We start from the raw sequence: 14,549 nt of genomic DNA, 5'->3' as shown, positions 1-14,549 counted from the left end.
TATTCTCATACATTTAATATTATTTTTAGTTTCTATGACTCTATTCTCAAGATCTGTCATTATGTCATCGGTAACACTGTTGTATCAACAGTGAGTTTATTTGAATCGTTTAAGCTTTCATTAAGTCCTAATAATTTTCAAACATGTGTTGCCTCCACTGCAGATATATTTAGCAAAAGTAGGGTGTTCAAATATAATAATATAATATAATAATTGATGGCAGGTTTATTCATGTAGTTCTTAATTTTACATTCAGTCTCAGGGGTCTTGCAATGAAAAGAAAAATTCTGCATCATTATCATTTTAACTTCATAGTGTTGTATTTATACAGTAGATGATCTTTAGGTGTCAAATAAACAAATCTTTCTTCTCATAGTATTTTTAATATTTCAAAACATGTCGTAGTAGAAAAAAACCAATATAGAATTTAGAGAAAACTTAGTGTCTGTCTGTCTGTCTGTCTGTCTGTCTGTCTGTCTGTTTTCACTGTGTTTGTCACTGTAGGTGTCTTTGAGTCTTTGCTGCCTGGCACAGTAGAACATCATGGGGCATAATGTGATTTTCAGTTTGTCCCATTATCCTTTTCTCCTGTTATTTACCTCCTCCCTCCTCTCCTTTCTCCCTCCATTCCCCCGTCAATCCATCCTCTTCACCTCTCATCACCCTTTTTCCTCCTCCTCCTCACCAGGCTCCTGCCTCGAGATTCTTCGGGGAGAAAGTCCGGCTCTTGGGGAGGCCGGGAGCGACTCAGCGTCCCCCATGTCTCCTCGGACTAGCAAGAGCCGCATGTCCATGAAGCTGCGACGCTCCTCTGGATCGGCCAATAAGACTTGATGTATCCAGGTTACTTTGTATAATGCTGGACAACAAATACTGGGTTTTTTCCACCTCCTACCCTTACAAGGTTTATTCAAGAGGAATATTTGGCCAATCATTGCACTTAAAGTAGTTAAGACTGTCACAAATGTAAAATGTTCTTCTCTTGGCTAAATACACATACATATTATTTTCAACAGGAAAAATGTTGGGCAGTGTTGAGGCAGAAAACAACAGAAACACCATGCGTGTCAAAAGATTTGGACTCATCCTCTCACCTCCAGTATGACGCTGTTCTGATCAGCCACTGACCCTGAATGAACAAAACGCTCTGTCGCACAGTTGTACTCTGAAAAAAACACAATGTAGATTTTGATATTTCATGGACTTCACTATACTGTAACCTTATTTTGAAATTGCTCACAGCTGCTGTATTTATTCTCAGCTTCGCTCGCGCAAAAACCGCCAACAGTTGAACGAGGGCTGCAGCAAGCTGCCTGTACACTGCAGTATTACTTCATAATCTGTGCCATGTTAAAGATTGCAAAAGTCTAATTTGTGCCACATTATACACGGTCTTTGGAGAGCACATGTACTGACCCCTGAACAAAGAGCAGAGTCTCCTCAGTCTCTGTGTTTTGTAGTTGCTGCGGGGAACTTGTATATTTGTACTATACCGACAGAACTATGAGTTTTGATATATGAAAACAGAAACGAGTGATGACAGTGAAGAGTTGCATGGAGAAAGCCAGATAAAAGTCTATTTTTGTTCTCGGTGCATCATCAGGCCTTTAAAGATAAAAAGGCAGCGGTAGCTTTCTATTCAGTCCTCGCAAAATGTAAATAGAACCTTGTTCATTTGTTAACACAAAAAAAAATACATCTTTTGGACGTAGCGCTCTCTGGCCAAAACTGTTTTCTGTTTGCATTCAGCAACAGAGCTCCTCTGAACTTAGAGACTGAAAGTGGCACAAACCTTTCTCTGACTGGAGTGACGTAAAGAACAGAGTTACTGTGTGAAGAGTAGTCGTGATGGAGTGATGATTTGTTCTTCGTAAAGGAGACAAAAGCATTTTCTGGGGAAAGCTCATCAAACAACAAACACCTGCTACTTATTTCTGTCTCATGCTGTAAAATGTGGACAAGCACTGACGTTTCATTACATTTATTTAATTTTAATTTTTTTTAATTGACTGTAAACTGTGTTTTGCTCCAAACCAGAATTTTGCTGTATTTTTAGTCACTCTGTTGTCTGATGCAATGGAATCACAGCTTCTCTTTCCTTGTTCGAGTACATATATATATTTGTGTGCCTGTGTGAGTGTGTTTGTATAATATGTGTGTGTGTGTATATACATATATATATATATATACATAGTAGATATATGATTATCTATATGTACAGAGTGAGGAGGCTTTTTGTGTATACTCTATACTGTTCTGGGAGAATAGCTGTCGAAACCTGGTTTAACCTCAGACCACATATCTGCTAAAAATGAGTTGACACTACACTAGATTATATGCGTCAGTAGTTAAAAGCCAGTTTGCACTCCTTTTGGAAACTAAAAGTTAATCTCGTTGTCGCTCAAATACTTCACAGTTGATATGTCTGACCTCGACACCACAGCCAGACTGAGGAACAATTCAATTAATTTGAATGAATGGATGAATTTTTTTCTCCAAAATGAGTTACTTTAACATCGCTTTATCTAACATGTACTTATTATGATAAACTGGGGCATTTAAGGCCACGTCTCACCTGATAAATACCAGTGAGAGAAGATTTCATTAGTATTTATGCTTCTTTCACACTTGAGTTACTGCGGCCCAGTGTTTTTCTGTTTGAGGCATTTTAAGGACGGAAAAGGAGGAAAATCGAAATCTGCAAAAAAGCGATACTGTAGATAGACAGCCAAAGAGGGGAAGCAGAGAGAGAGAGAGCCTGTCGACGTGTCCTCACGGAGAATCTTTCTGTCGTCTCTTATATTTAGACTCGTCCCCAGGTCCAGTTCGGGGATCAGCGTGTTATCGCAATCCAGAAATTTAAACTAACACTACATATATATTTTCATGTATTTAACTTTCTTGTTTAAGCACTCCCTCAATTTAGCTCAACTTTAAAAAACTGACAAGTTATATTAGCAGAATTGGGTGAAGTGTTGAAGTGTTCCCTGTATAAATGAGGTTTTACTGGGTTTATCAGGACTGAATGTTCCTCCATTCATTTAACATGAGGGCTTGTTTTCTTTTTCCATATCCTGATCCCTGACAAAAGGAACCATGTACATGAAGTTCTGTATATGGAAATATAGATGTAAGCTTTTGCATTTTATTTCACTGCTTGAAGAAAGTGTATCCACAGCTGTATTTTCTGTTACTGTTTTCGTTTTTATTATTATTATTATTATTATTATTTCAGCCATAGTGTCTCTGTAGAGAAGAAAGGGATTGTAAAAAGTTGTTGTGACCCCTCTATGGGGTTGAAACTGTTAACTTTAAAAGAAAAAAAATTTGAGGTCAAATTTATGTTGTGTTACTTTGTGTGTGGATATTGAAAGTCAGCTGAGATAGAATAGTTTAAAAGTCGTCCCTTTTAAATTATTGTATGTTACAGTTAATATTGCTGAGGTTGAAGCCCCGTTGTGTTGGTCTGTTGAGGGATCGAACAGTGGCACGCTGGGACTGATCTGTACATGTCGTATAACGTACATGTCGTGTACGTGTCCCAGTTAGGTCACATCCTGTAAACAACCTGAACCTGTTCACGTGATCATATCCCAGGTTCTGCCCCCTCCACCTAAACCACATAGCAGCACAACGCCCTGGTTACTTACACTCCTTTATTGTAAAATACAGAGAGTCCTGATGCTGCTTAAACGTCCTCTGAGAACGACGGGGAAATATCAGACTTCAAATCGGCTTTTCACATTGTAAATACTCCTGAGGATCTCATGTTTGGCATGAATCTGAAAATATCTGCAACTGTACTAAACTCAGATGTGCATGTTTTTTTTTTTTGTTTAAAAAATAAACCTGATTAGCTGCAACCAAACAAAAAAGAAAACGTAAGTTAGCCAAAGCCTGGCAGCATAATCAAAAAGCTCATATCAGCTCTCCTGAGACCCTGTGACTCAAGTTGTTACGGTAGAAATATTCTCTCTGGCCCAAATCTGATGTCTTCATTGAAGAGGATCAAAATGTCTTCTCCCTGTTTGTTTTGCCATAACATTTCTGTCCATTAATAACAGTTTGGAACGCGTGTGCCTGATGTAGATAAAAAGGTGAAGGCTGTGATTGATACGGGTTCAGGTGTTGTCCGCACGTCAGTTTGGGGACGAGGCTGTTGTATGTGACTACTGACTTATACATACTGCATGACACCAGTTCAGTACTAACTGCCTGTGTTGACCATGTTACAGCTGTACCACAGCACACATGCACGCTTGCACATACATACTCCTCCATGTGTTACTGTCAAACCTGTAGTATGTAAACAGGTGATGTCTGTGTCCAGACGCACGGAGAGCGTGGATGTGCAGTGATGGAATTTAACAATAAAAGATTTGCACCACCCAACTGCTGCACAGTCATATTTATTTATATATTGTGTGTGTGTGTGTATTCAACTTCAAAACAGTCGGACATTGATCTTGTGTTACCATTTATTGACAATAGCTAAGAATAGATTTCACATTCAACTTCCCACATATCAAAATAGTCCTGTATAGGCTCTTCAGCATTACAATAACATTTTTAGCATCATGAAGGCATTTAGCAGATATCTGAACAGTAACTTATCATCATTAAACACAGAGGACATTTTAACGAGCAGTACTAACATTACATGTTCCATTTCTGTATGAAAATATTTTATAGCTGAGAAGTAAACTGACACATTTACTATAAAAGGCATATTATGGTCGGATGATCGACTATTTTCTCTTTTTATGTTACTGTTCTTTTACTGTACATGAAATTGTCCTCAAACTAGAGTCAGGACATTGATTGCAGGTGAAGGAAGGTCACTTTTTAAATGTGATTACAGGTATTATGGTCTGGCTCTGTGAGACACACAATACCGGTCAGTAACGTAACCCACTGCGCTGCTGCAGAACATCAGTGTAATCTGATTACTTTGCCACAGAAATATGCTGAACGTGAGTTTAAACATCTCATAAGTAGATGCAAGAGATGCTGAAAAGAGAGCTCATACTCTTTGTGAGTACAGATCAGAGATACGCTGAACATGAGCTTAAACATGTGGAGAGTGGAGAGAACCGTATATACGTATAACATTCTTCATAGAGTGCAGGTCTAATAAGAAGCTGAAAAGAGTCCATCATCTAGTGTACAGATTAGAAATAAAAACAATGTCTGTCATGATTGTGTGATTGATTTTAACCCCTATAACAACAAATTAAATCCTGAATTCTTTCCTAAAAGATTTAATGATAAAGGATACTTTCTTGAAATGCCATTATAATAACCCTGCTTTTATTTTATTTCATTGATTAAGGATTATGCTCAGATGTCTAATCAATGAAATTAAAAACAAGATCCTTTCATATATGATAATAGTAATACAATCCTGCTTGTTGACGTGTGTTTGCGGACGTGGTTTCAGCACCACGGACAGAGGTTTTGGGTCAGTTTCAGCACCGTGGACAGTTACATTTAATTATGTGGCGTCACCACCGTGGACAATGTGTGACATCATCACAGACCGTAGTTAAACAGCTTACACGTCATGTTGCTCAATAATCGGCGATCGCGGTCCTCATCCTGTTACACACCTGATACACTTGTTGTCTTACAAACACAACTGAAGCAAACAGGCCTCTACAGAACCAGAGTTAAATATATCACTACTAACCGCGGCTATTCGTCATTTTCCCGAACAGTCTTGTTGACTTCGGTGTGAGTCCCTACGGTCTCACGGTCATCTGCAGCAGCATCACCTGCCGGTTCTCGGTGGGGTGGGACTTGTTGATGTGTCTCGTGAGCCCCGGTGAGCTGAAGAACGTGGACGGACAGTGTTTGCACGTGAAGATCTGCTGCTGCTGCTGATCACACTCCCCGGTGCCGCTCTCCTCCCGGTGCGCGTGGAACACCCCTCCTCCTCCTCCCGCCAGTAACTCGTCCCTCATCGCGTGCCACAGATGATGCTTGTCCCGGATTTCTACCGACGGGAAGCGCGCGCCGCACAGGTGACACAGGAACACCTGGCTGCTGTCGCGCGCCTGACCGTACGCGGACGGGGGCGGGGACGCTCGCGCTGTCGCCTCGTGCGCGGCCAGGTGTTTCTTGAGGTAAGCCTGCCGCCGGAACTTCTTCCCGCAGTACCGGCACTCGTACACCTCCTCCTCCGGTAACGACTGGACGAACGGTAAGTGCGGATGTGAGAGAGACGGCGGCTGCTGCTGCTGCTGCTGCTCCTCCGGGTTTCCGTTCAGCAGCAGCAGGCTGGGCGGTGGACTGTCCGCCGCTCTCACCTGCTGCTGCAGCTCCAGGCGGCTCTCCCCCGGGAGCCGGTACCGGGGCGGGGAGGAGTCGTAGTGTGGAGGCGGCGGGAGGCTGTCGGTGTCGGGGCTGTCCCGGGAGCGAGCGCGCAGCAGGAGCAGGGACTGTTCTCGCCTGATTCGGGAGCTGTCCGGTGCCCGGTGGTGCTGATTGGCGTGGACGCGCAGCAGCTCGTTCTCTTTGCCCTCCATCTCTACCGGCGGCCGCTCGTGCTGGAGGAGCCCGCGCGCCTCCTTCAACGGCTGGCTCTTGTTGTTGGTGGGGGTCTCTGCTCCCTGGTTGTTCACCGGACGCGGTTTGTGCCACCGGCGGTGAGAGGCCAGGTTGGCGGGACAGCTGAAGACCTTGTCGCACTCGGGACACCGGTACTCCACGCGCACGATGCGGGAGCACTTGTGCTGCGCGAGGGAGAACGGGTCCGAGTACTCCTCCTTACACAGCTGGCAGATGAACTCCCGGAGCGGCTGGTTCCCGGTGGACACGCACTTCTCCCGCTGCCTCCTCATCTCCGGACTCTCCTTCTTGATCCGCAGACCCAGCACCGGAGAGGTCGTGACCTCATCCTCGAAGTTCAGCTTCCGGTTCACTTTGGGTTTCTTTGATTGGTTACCGGCGGACTGTTTGCTGTGTCTCACGCGCTGATCCGGTTCGAGGAACGAGCGTTTCCTCTCCGCGTGCTGCTGCTCCGGGCTCATCAACGTCATCGGCGGGAACAGGTGCACGTGGGTCATGCTCGGGTCAGAGTTACCGTAGGAAGGCGCGTGGTGGCGGCTGCTGCCTCCCGCGAGGAGCCGCTCTATAGAAGCCGGTGTGGAGCTCACCAGGAACGGCAGCTCCGGTAACTCCGGGCAGGAGGATGACGACGTCAGGCACCTGCCCGGGAGCACCGGCAGCTTCTCGGGGTCCTCGTGCCGCTCCAGCATCCTCGTGCCGACCGGTTTCACGGGGCTGCAGGACACCGGTAACGACAGGTCGCGTGGAGGCGGAGGAGGCGGGAAGAAGCAGGAGAAGTCGGGACCGTCCGGAGTTAAAACGTCCACCTCGCTCACCTGCTCCTCGGTCTCCGGTAACTGCGCGCGCCGGTCCGCCTCAGCCTCCAGCGCGGACTCCACGTGCGGGCTCCACGCCTCTCTGACACCGGCGGGGGCCTCGCGGAACACCGGGAGCAGTCCATCTGTCCGGTCAAACGGGGAGACACTCAACACGTAGTTCTCCTTCACCGGAACTCTGGTCGCTTCTGTGTTGTTGCTGTTGCTGCTGCTCCCGTCGCCGTCGTACGGTACAGATGTGTTGTTGTTTCGGGGCCGGTAGGAGGCTGAGCACCGCCGGGTCCTCTTCACCAGAAATCCTCGAGGCATGATGATGGGCACAGAGGAGCTCAGCGCGTGGCACCAAGGACAACAACTGTTGTCTCAGCTCACTGTCAAGTGTCTGAAGCTTTGAAGTGGAGAGAGGGAGGGAGGGAGGGAGGGAGAGGGAGAGGGAAAGAGAGAGAGAGAGAGAGATGGAGAGGAGGAGAGTGACGGAGAGAGAGAGAGAGAAATTGGGGGGTAGAGGGCGAGATAGAGGGAGAGTAGAAAAATAGGGGGAGAGTAGAGGCAGGGAGAGAGATAGTAGATGGAGTGTGTTTGTAGAGAGAGAGAGAGAGAGAGAGAGAGAGAGACTAGATGGTTTGTGCCGTTATCTTCGCATTGACTTCCATTTATTGTAGAACATAACCGCAAAAAACTCATGTGTAACCCTTTTTATATAGGGTCCGTGGTACACACACACACACACACACACACACACACACACACACACACACACACACACACACACAGAGTAACAAACACATACACAGTAACACACACCAGCGCATCCACAAAGTAACACCCAGAAAGGTCTACTCACTTCTTGAATGAAATATCAGACCAAAGATCATTCCACACAACCACCAATGACTAAAACAACTAATTTAATCACGGTGATTAAATTCTGTATTTTGTCCAGTTCAACTCCAAAAAAAATGTCATCTCCGTATTTCCCGAGGCACTGAAATACTAAAGTGACACTCGTGTTAAATAATAAGTCTGGAATTATGAGGTCTCCTGAGTCTCAGCCACTCACACATGCATGAGAACAAATATTAACATATGGTTGTATTAGTTCAAGTGTAATAATATAGCAATCTAATTGAGAATAGGGTGAGGCGCAAGGAATCTTTGAAGTTTATATCTTGCATTCGTCCTGATTTCCTTTATGAACGACTTAATTTGTGCTTCAGGAAGTTTGCTCAAGACAGGAGACAGAATTTTTTGTTCAAGACCAAGCTGTGAATGAATTGATGCGATGGCTGCCACTTTACATTTGGTGTCCTACAAACTCACGAGGGAGGCACGTCTCTGTGTGTGTGTGGCAGGGAAACTAAGAAAACAACCAATCAATGAATCATTATCATTTTATGCAAAATAATGATAATCACTTATTGTTCTGACACCTGAGCATCATTCACGCAAACGTCTCTAACACCTGAATGTGAACAGTGGCTTTAATTTCCTAAAGGGATCAATGCATTGTGGCATTTTTTTATTACTGTATATGATTTAAAATGTAATATATCCACTGAATTTCATCCCAGTGGGTAGATCAAAGTTGAAAGTTTGACCCCTGTATTTTAAGGTGCCCTCTACCACTGCAGATTTACTATTCAATGAATAGTTGGTACATCACTTGTGCAATGCAGTTTATGACAGTTTGAGACGATAGTCAGACTTTATGCACCAAGCAGCAACAGTTGCCCTTTATTAACAAAGGGAGTTTTTTTAAATGTACAGTTGTGTTGACATGAATATTACATTAATATTCAGAGATAGTGATTCATAAATTACAAAATCATGGTGGTGCAGTCATGTAATTTCATCAGTTATTTTGCAAAGTAACCTGCTGCCGTATGAGCCTCTGTCCCTGTCGCACATAGAGGAACATGCACATGTCTCTGACACCTGATCAGATCGGTGTGTTGCCTCAGATACAGATCATTTCGAAACACTAATGATCGTCCTGCTCAACATCTGATTATCAGTCTTTTCTTGCTGTTGGTGGGAAGACCAGGGGCACTGCTTGTGTTTGTGTGCGCGTGTGTGTGTGGGTGTGTGTGTGTGTGTGTGTGTGTGTGTGTGTGTGTGTGTGTGTGTGTGTGTGTGTGTGTGTGTGTTTATGCGTGTAGGGCCTATTCACACCCGTCCTCCCCCACCAGAAGCTGCTCTGGCTGATAAGAGATCGGAGAGAGATTCATCTATCCCTCCATCCCTACATCCATCCATCCACCCTCTCCCCCCGGGGGCTCGGCCGGCCCCTCTGCGGGCCAGGCGCTCTATAGCTCGGCCAGTCGGCTCAGGCCAGGCGGCGTCGCTCCCTGGAAATCAATCAAGGCGTGTGAGCGTGAGAACGAGCTTGAGGGTCGGGCTGCTGGCTGGACGAGGGCCGCCTGGGGAATAGAGAGCGGAACGGGATGAGTGGTGGAGGGTCACAGGATAAAAACTAATTAGGCTCCTGAATCTTTAGTTTGCTTGTTTCTCTCCGTACTGGTCCTGGTTCAGCTTTTATTGAGCCCAGTGACTGGAACAGTAAACAAGTGAGTGACTGAAGCTTCTGCTCACTTTCATCAGATCAGAGTCATGAAATCTCATGAACATATATAAAATAAAAAACTAAATAAATCTAAAACTACTTATATGAGCGAAAAATAATGATTTTTTTTATCATTTGACAAAAAGACCGAATGTAGACTATTATATTATATTATATTATATTATTAGGATTTAAATTCTCACATTTTTGACCTACATGAGTAGTCTTTCTTTTTTTTTCTATATTGTTATTAACCTTTCAGCAAGTTTACATTTCACCCCCTCGCTGTGTATCTAGATTCAAGATTCAAGATTTTCTACTTGATCAGTCCAGACATCATTGCTAGTACTGAAATTCTTAGTCTTGGTGTCAACTCAAATTTACAAAGTAGCAAAATAGTTAGAATCACATGTCACAATAAATCACAGTTAAGTCACATGTTACAAAACCATGAATATTGGCTATGGGCAAAAGACATATACATATACATTTAGACAGTTAATAATTACTGTAATGATTTAAAACGTAAACTATCCACTGAATTTCAACCCAGTGGGTGGTAAACAAGCTGTATCAAATTAAAAAGTGATATTACAATATTTTGAGATACCCTTCTTTTATTTTACCACTACACAGCAGATTTACACTTCAATAAATAGTTGATACATCCCTTGTGCTGTCCGAAATTACAGTTTGAGTCCATAGTAAAACTAGCCTTAGTTCAACTAGCAGCCACAGTTTAAGATGTTTATTTTGTTATTTACAAAATGATATTTTTCATAAATTTCTGTGTTAAATATTACAGAAATATTCAGAGAAAGCGATTCATAAATTGCAAATTCATAATAACAACAGAGCAGGGCTGTGGCAGTGTTCTACCCTGAGGTTAAAATAATGAAACTTCGTCTTCTCAAAAAGCTCAGGAGGCTGATGTGGGGGTGTACTGGGCAGAGCAGCTTTGAGTAAAAACAGGGAAAATGTTCTCAGTCTCCCGGAAGAAATATGGATCCACAGACAGTCTGGAGAGGCTTCCAGCGAGATGTGTGTGTGTGTGTGTGTGTGTGTGTGTGTGTGTGTGTGTGTGTGTGTGTGTGTGTGTGTGTGTGTGTGTGTGTGTGTGTGTGTGTCTTTTGCATCACATCAGTGGGCAGTGAGGTGGATAATCCTGCAGACTGCTGAAAATGACTCTATTGATCTGTGCTCCTCTGTCACAAGCCTTTAAGTACTGCAGCATTATACAGCTGAGCTGTCTGTCTGTTTACATAGAGTTTACATCTTTACTGATGGGAATCCTCTTTGTACGTGTGTCAGTGTGTGTGTGTGTCTGTGTGTGTGTGAAATGTCTGATAATAAAACTCTCAGACTTATCACACTTCACTTGTTAATTAAGAGCCTATTTTTAAGGCTACAGTGAGAATATAGGTTTAATATAGGATTAATGATTCTGGGTGTGAACGTAGCAAATGGAGGCATAACGTAGTCCTATTTGATTTGGTGTGTTCACCCTGAGATGGCTTTAGTTGTTGGCCTCATGAGTCCTTTAACTTTAACAAGTTCTGTGGGTTGGTGCTGTTTCTGTTAGAAGAACAGAACCCAGACAAGGTACTGCTTTACTGCTTTACTGCTTTACTGCTGATGACATTACTGATGCTGGCATGTTGAGTTGAGACAAATAAATCATGATCTTATCCAACCAGAGGAGACAGCCTCACAAACATGAAGCGCTACAAGAAATCATTCTTTCAAACATGTGATTTCTGTGTGTTGAGCACCGTTGAAAAATAATTTTCGGTCACTGATGGGATAGACACTAAAGATCATCTATCCATCTAAACGTTTTGACAGAGAAATAGGCTGATTTTCTGCAGGACAAAACGGTTTGTCTGTGATACTTCACATAGTTTCATGAGAAAACTTTACAAAGTAAATGTTATAATGAACTCAGCAGGTGAGTGAACCCGGAGTTTTCATTTGCTTGATGCTGTTGTCATACAGAAGATTTCATGAATCCCTGTCAGTTTACTGCTGCTTTGCTCCATCCTCATACTTCAGTTTATTTGGTTACAGTCACCATCACGTTTCACTAAAGTAATCACGTGTCGCCCTCTAGTGGTGAAAATACCCCAGAGCCAAACAGCTGGGGCTGCTTTGTTGGCGTCTCAACCCAAACTGTGAATCAGAGGAACAACATCTTCACTGGATGATTCAGTTAAAGTTTTAGCTTCAGAAGTTAGAGGCTGTTGTCTGACACCATCTAGTCTACAAAAAGAAATCCACCTCAAGGTCTACTTTATACTTAATATTGGACTGAACTAAGACAAATAATAACGATGATGATAATAATAATAATGATAATAATAATAATGATGACGATTACGTTATTCATTTAGCACCTTTCAAAACAAAGTTCAAAATTGCCTTACAATAACACAGATGATGCCAGTAATGAAATCCAAAACATAAACTCTAACCAGATTAAATATTATTGTTTTAACCAAACCAACAGTTGAGACGAGATGCAGCAGATATAAATGATACTTAACATGTTTTTTTTCTGATCACTTTGAGAACTTCTTGTCTACGTGTGTATAAAGCTTCACATCTAAAGTTCATTCTTGACCATTGAATGATTTAGGTTTCAATTTCAATGTGAGCCAACCACTACAATACAGAAGTGACGATCAAAAGAAATGAATGAAAAACATCCCCTCAGATCTTACCATCTCGCAGGCTGCTGCCCTGTGACTGACCTCTGACCTCCCTGCGCAGGAGAGACTAAAGACCATTGTTATTATCATGACACTCAAATGCACCCTGCTCCTTTCGCTATCTGAACTATCACACTGGTGATCTGTATTAAAACAGGCCTGTATTTTGAACAGAAAGAGCTTTGTAAACCGACCGTGGTCCTCTTACTCCCCCTGCTGACACAGATCTGCTCTCTGTATGTTCAGCCCTGTCGAAGAAGAATGGGACGGACAGTAAGACTATACAACCGGCTCTGCTCCTAGTAAAAACTACATTCACCACAAGTATTATGGACTGCACTTAACACCTTAAGTCTATACTGTGCAATATTCCCTGTGCTATATTCATCTGTCTGTGCAATATCAGCGGTTCATGTGCAATCCATTCACTGTAAATATCCTCACACTGCATATATTTCTTCCTGTCTTTACACTGTATATACTAGTTTAATTACATTCATATGTTTCTATATTTCTATATATTTTATATATTCCTTACACTTAAGTATTGCATGTTACTTATTACTTGCTGATGTCTTTTTGACTCTTGCTGCTGTAATGCTGCAAATTTCCCCATTGTGGGACTAATAAAGGATCATCTTATCTTATCTTATCTTATCTTATCTTATCTTATCTGTTGCCTCCTTGGATTGATTCCTCTCAGTGACCCACAATGCACTGGTCCCCGGTGTTGAGTCATTCTCCCAGACAGTGTGACCCAGAGAGTGGGTGGCCTCATTAGATGTCTGTGCATCCAGGGACCAGCTCAGATGAGGTCAACCTTCTCTGAGTTCCAAGGAAAGAAAAACTTGACTCAGGTTTTCTGTTGCCCACTTGTGCTAAACGACAGGAAACTAGAGCGCTGGATCTCTGCGGGGTCATCACTGTTTTCTCAGTCTGTTTCGTAAATCCAGTAAAATTCAGGTTCTATGAAATAAAAACGACAATCAGCAAAGGGAAGTCCACACTGCTGACTGCATAAAGCCCCACAGCTCACGACAGCAGACTCAGCAAAATTCAGGAACATCAACACATTAGCTAACAACACTCCTGCAAACTAATCAGATCTGAGCCCAGCTATAGTCCCTATGAAAAGCTGACACAAATGTTAACTGTGCTGTTTGTGAATTAGAAGCTACAACTGTTTGAGTTAGCCTCTGATATTTCTTCACAGGGTGGAAAACATGAGTTTTTTTTATATTCAATAACATATTAGGAGTTAACTGAATGAATGACACATTATGTTTTAAATCTATTTCTTCTTTCTCTTAAGAGCACGTGCATACTGTATTTGCCCACAATGTTTCAAAAATGTTAAATTCAACCTGTTCAGTCTCAAACTACCACAACCTTTATTCTGGTAAATCTGTTGTAAATGTGAAATAAAATAATAAAATCTTACTTGTGTGTCTTTATGATATGTTATAAGCAGTTGAGGGAGTATTAAGATATTTAACATAAGTATGACTTAAGTAGGCTACTCAAGAATATTAAGATACTCTTTTGAAAATGTTGGGAAGTTTGATCTGTAACATCTATCCATTCATTATCTATATCACGTATCCTTTGATGGTCATGGGGGAGCTGGAGCCAAGCCCAGCGGACACTGCATGAGAGGTGGGGTATGTCCACTCATCACAGAGTTAAACAACCATTCATGCTCACATTCACACCTACAGTCAAGTCTTATATAGACTGCACATCTTTGGACTGTGGGAGGAAGCCGGAGTACCCAGAGAAAATCCACACAGACATAAGGAGAACATGTAAACTCCAGCGAGAAAGACATAACTCTCTCAATACTTTCTCTACCCACTGTACCACCGCGCCTTAATATGTGAAAATACATCATAT

At 42.7% G+C, this 14,549-nt stretch overlaps 2 protein-coding genes across 8 annotated transcripts in view; one reads left to right on the top strand and one right to left on the bottom strand.

Annotated features, from left to right (window-relative positions):
• ralgapa1 (Ral GTPase activating protein catalytic subunit alpha 1) overlaps positions 1-4,389 on the top strand; it is a 75,030-nt gene extending 70,641 nt beyond the window's left edge. For 6 of the 7 annotated variants that reach the window (XM_047341578.1, XM_047341579.1, XM_047341581.1 and 3 more), the window contains one exon: positions 689-4,389. In XM_047341578.1, the coding sequence (XP_047197534.1) occupies positions 689-776 (88 nt within the window). In that variant the 3' untranslated portion in view covers positions 777-4,389. The remainder of the gene's footprint in view (positions 1-688) is intronic. The other variant, XM_047341580.1, reaches the window with a different exon arrangement.
• Positions 4,390-4,464: 75 nt separating this feature from the next.
• LOC118116172 (insulinoma-associated protein 2) lies at positions 4,465-7,747 on the bottom strand. The gene has a single exon (XM_035167558.2). It carries the CDS (start codon positions 7,692-7,694, stop codon positions 5,742-5,744), a length of 1,953 nt encoding a protein of 650 aa, XP_035023449.2. The 5' UTR covers positions 7,695-7,747; the 3' UTR covers positions 4,465-5,741.
• Positions 7,748-14,549: the final 6,802 nt, after the last annotated feature.

Source organism: Hippoglossus stenolepis, chromosome 10 (assembly GCF_022539355.2).
Source record: "Hippoglossus stenolepis isolate QCI-W04-F060 chromosome 10, HSTE1.2, whole genome shotgun sequence".
In the NCBI taxonomy this organism is placed as follows: Eukaryota; Metazoa; Chordata; class Actinopteri; order Pleuronectiformes; family Pleuronectidae; genus Hippoglossus; species Hippoglossus stenolepis.
Note: the sequence above shows the minus strand (reverse complement) of the source record. Positions and strands in the feature narration are given on the sequence as shown.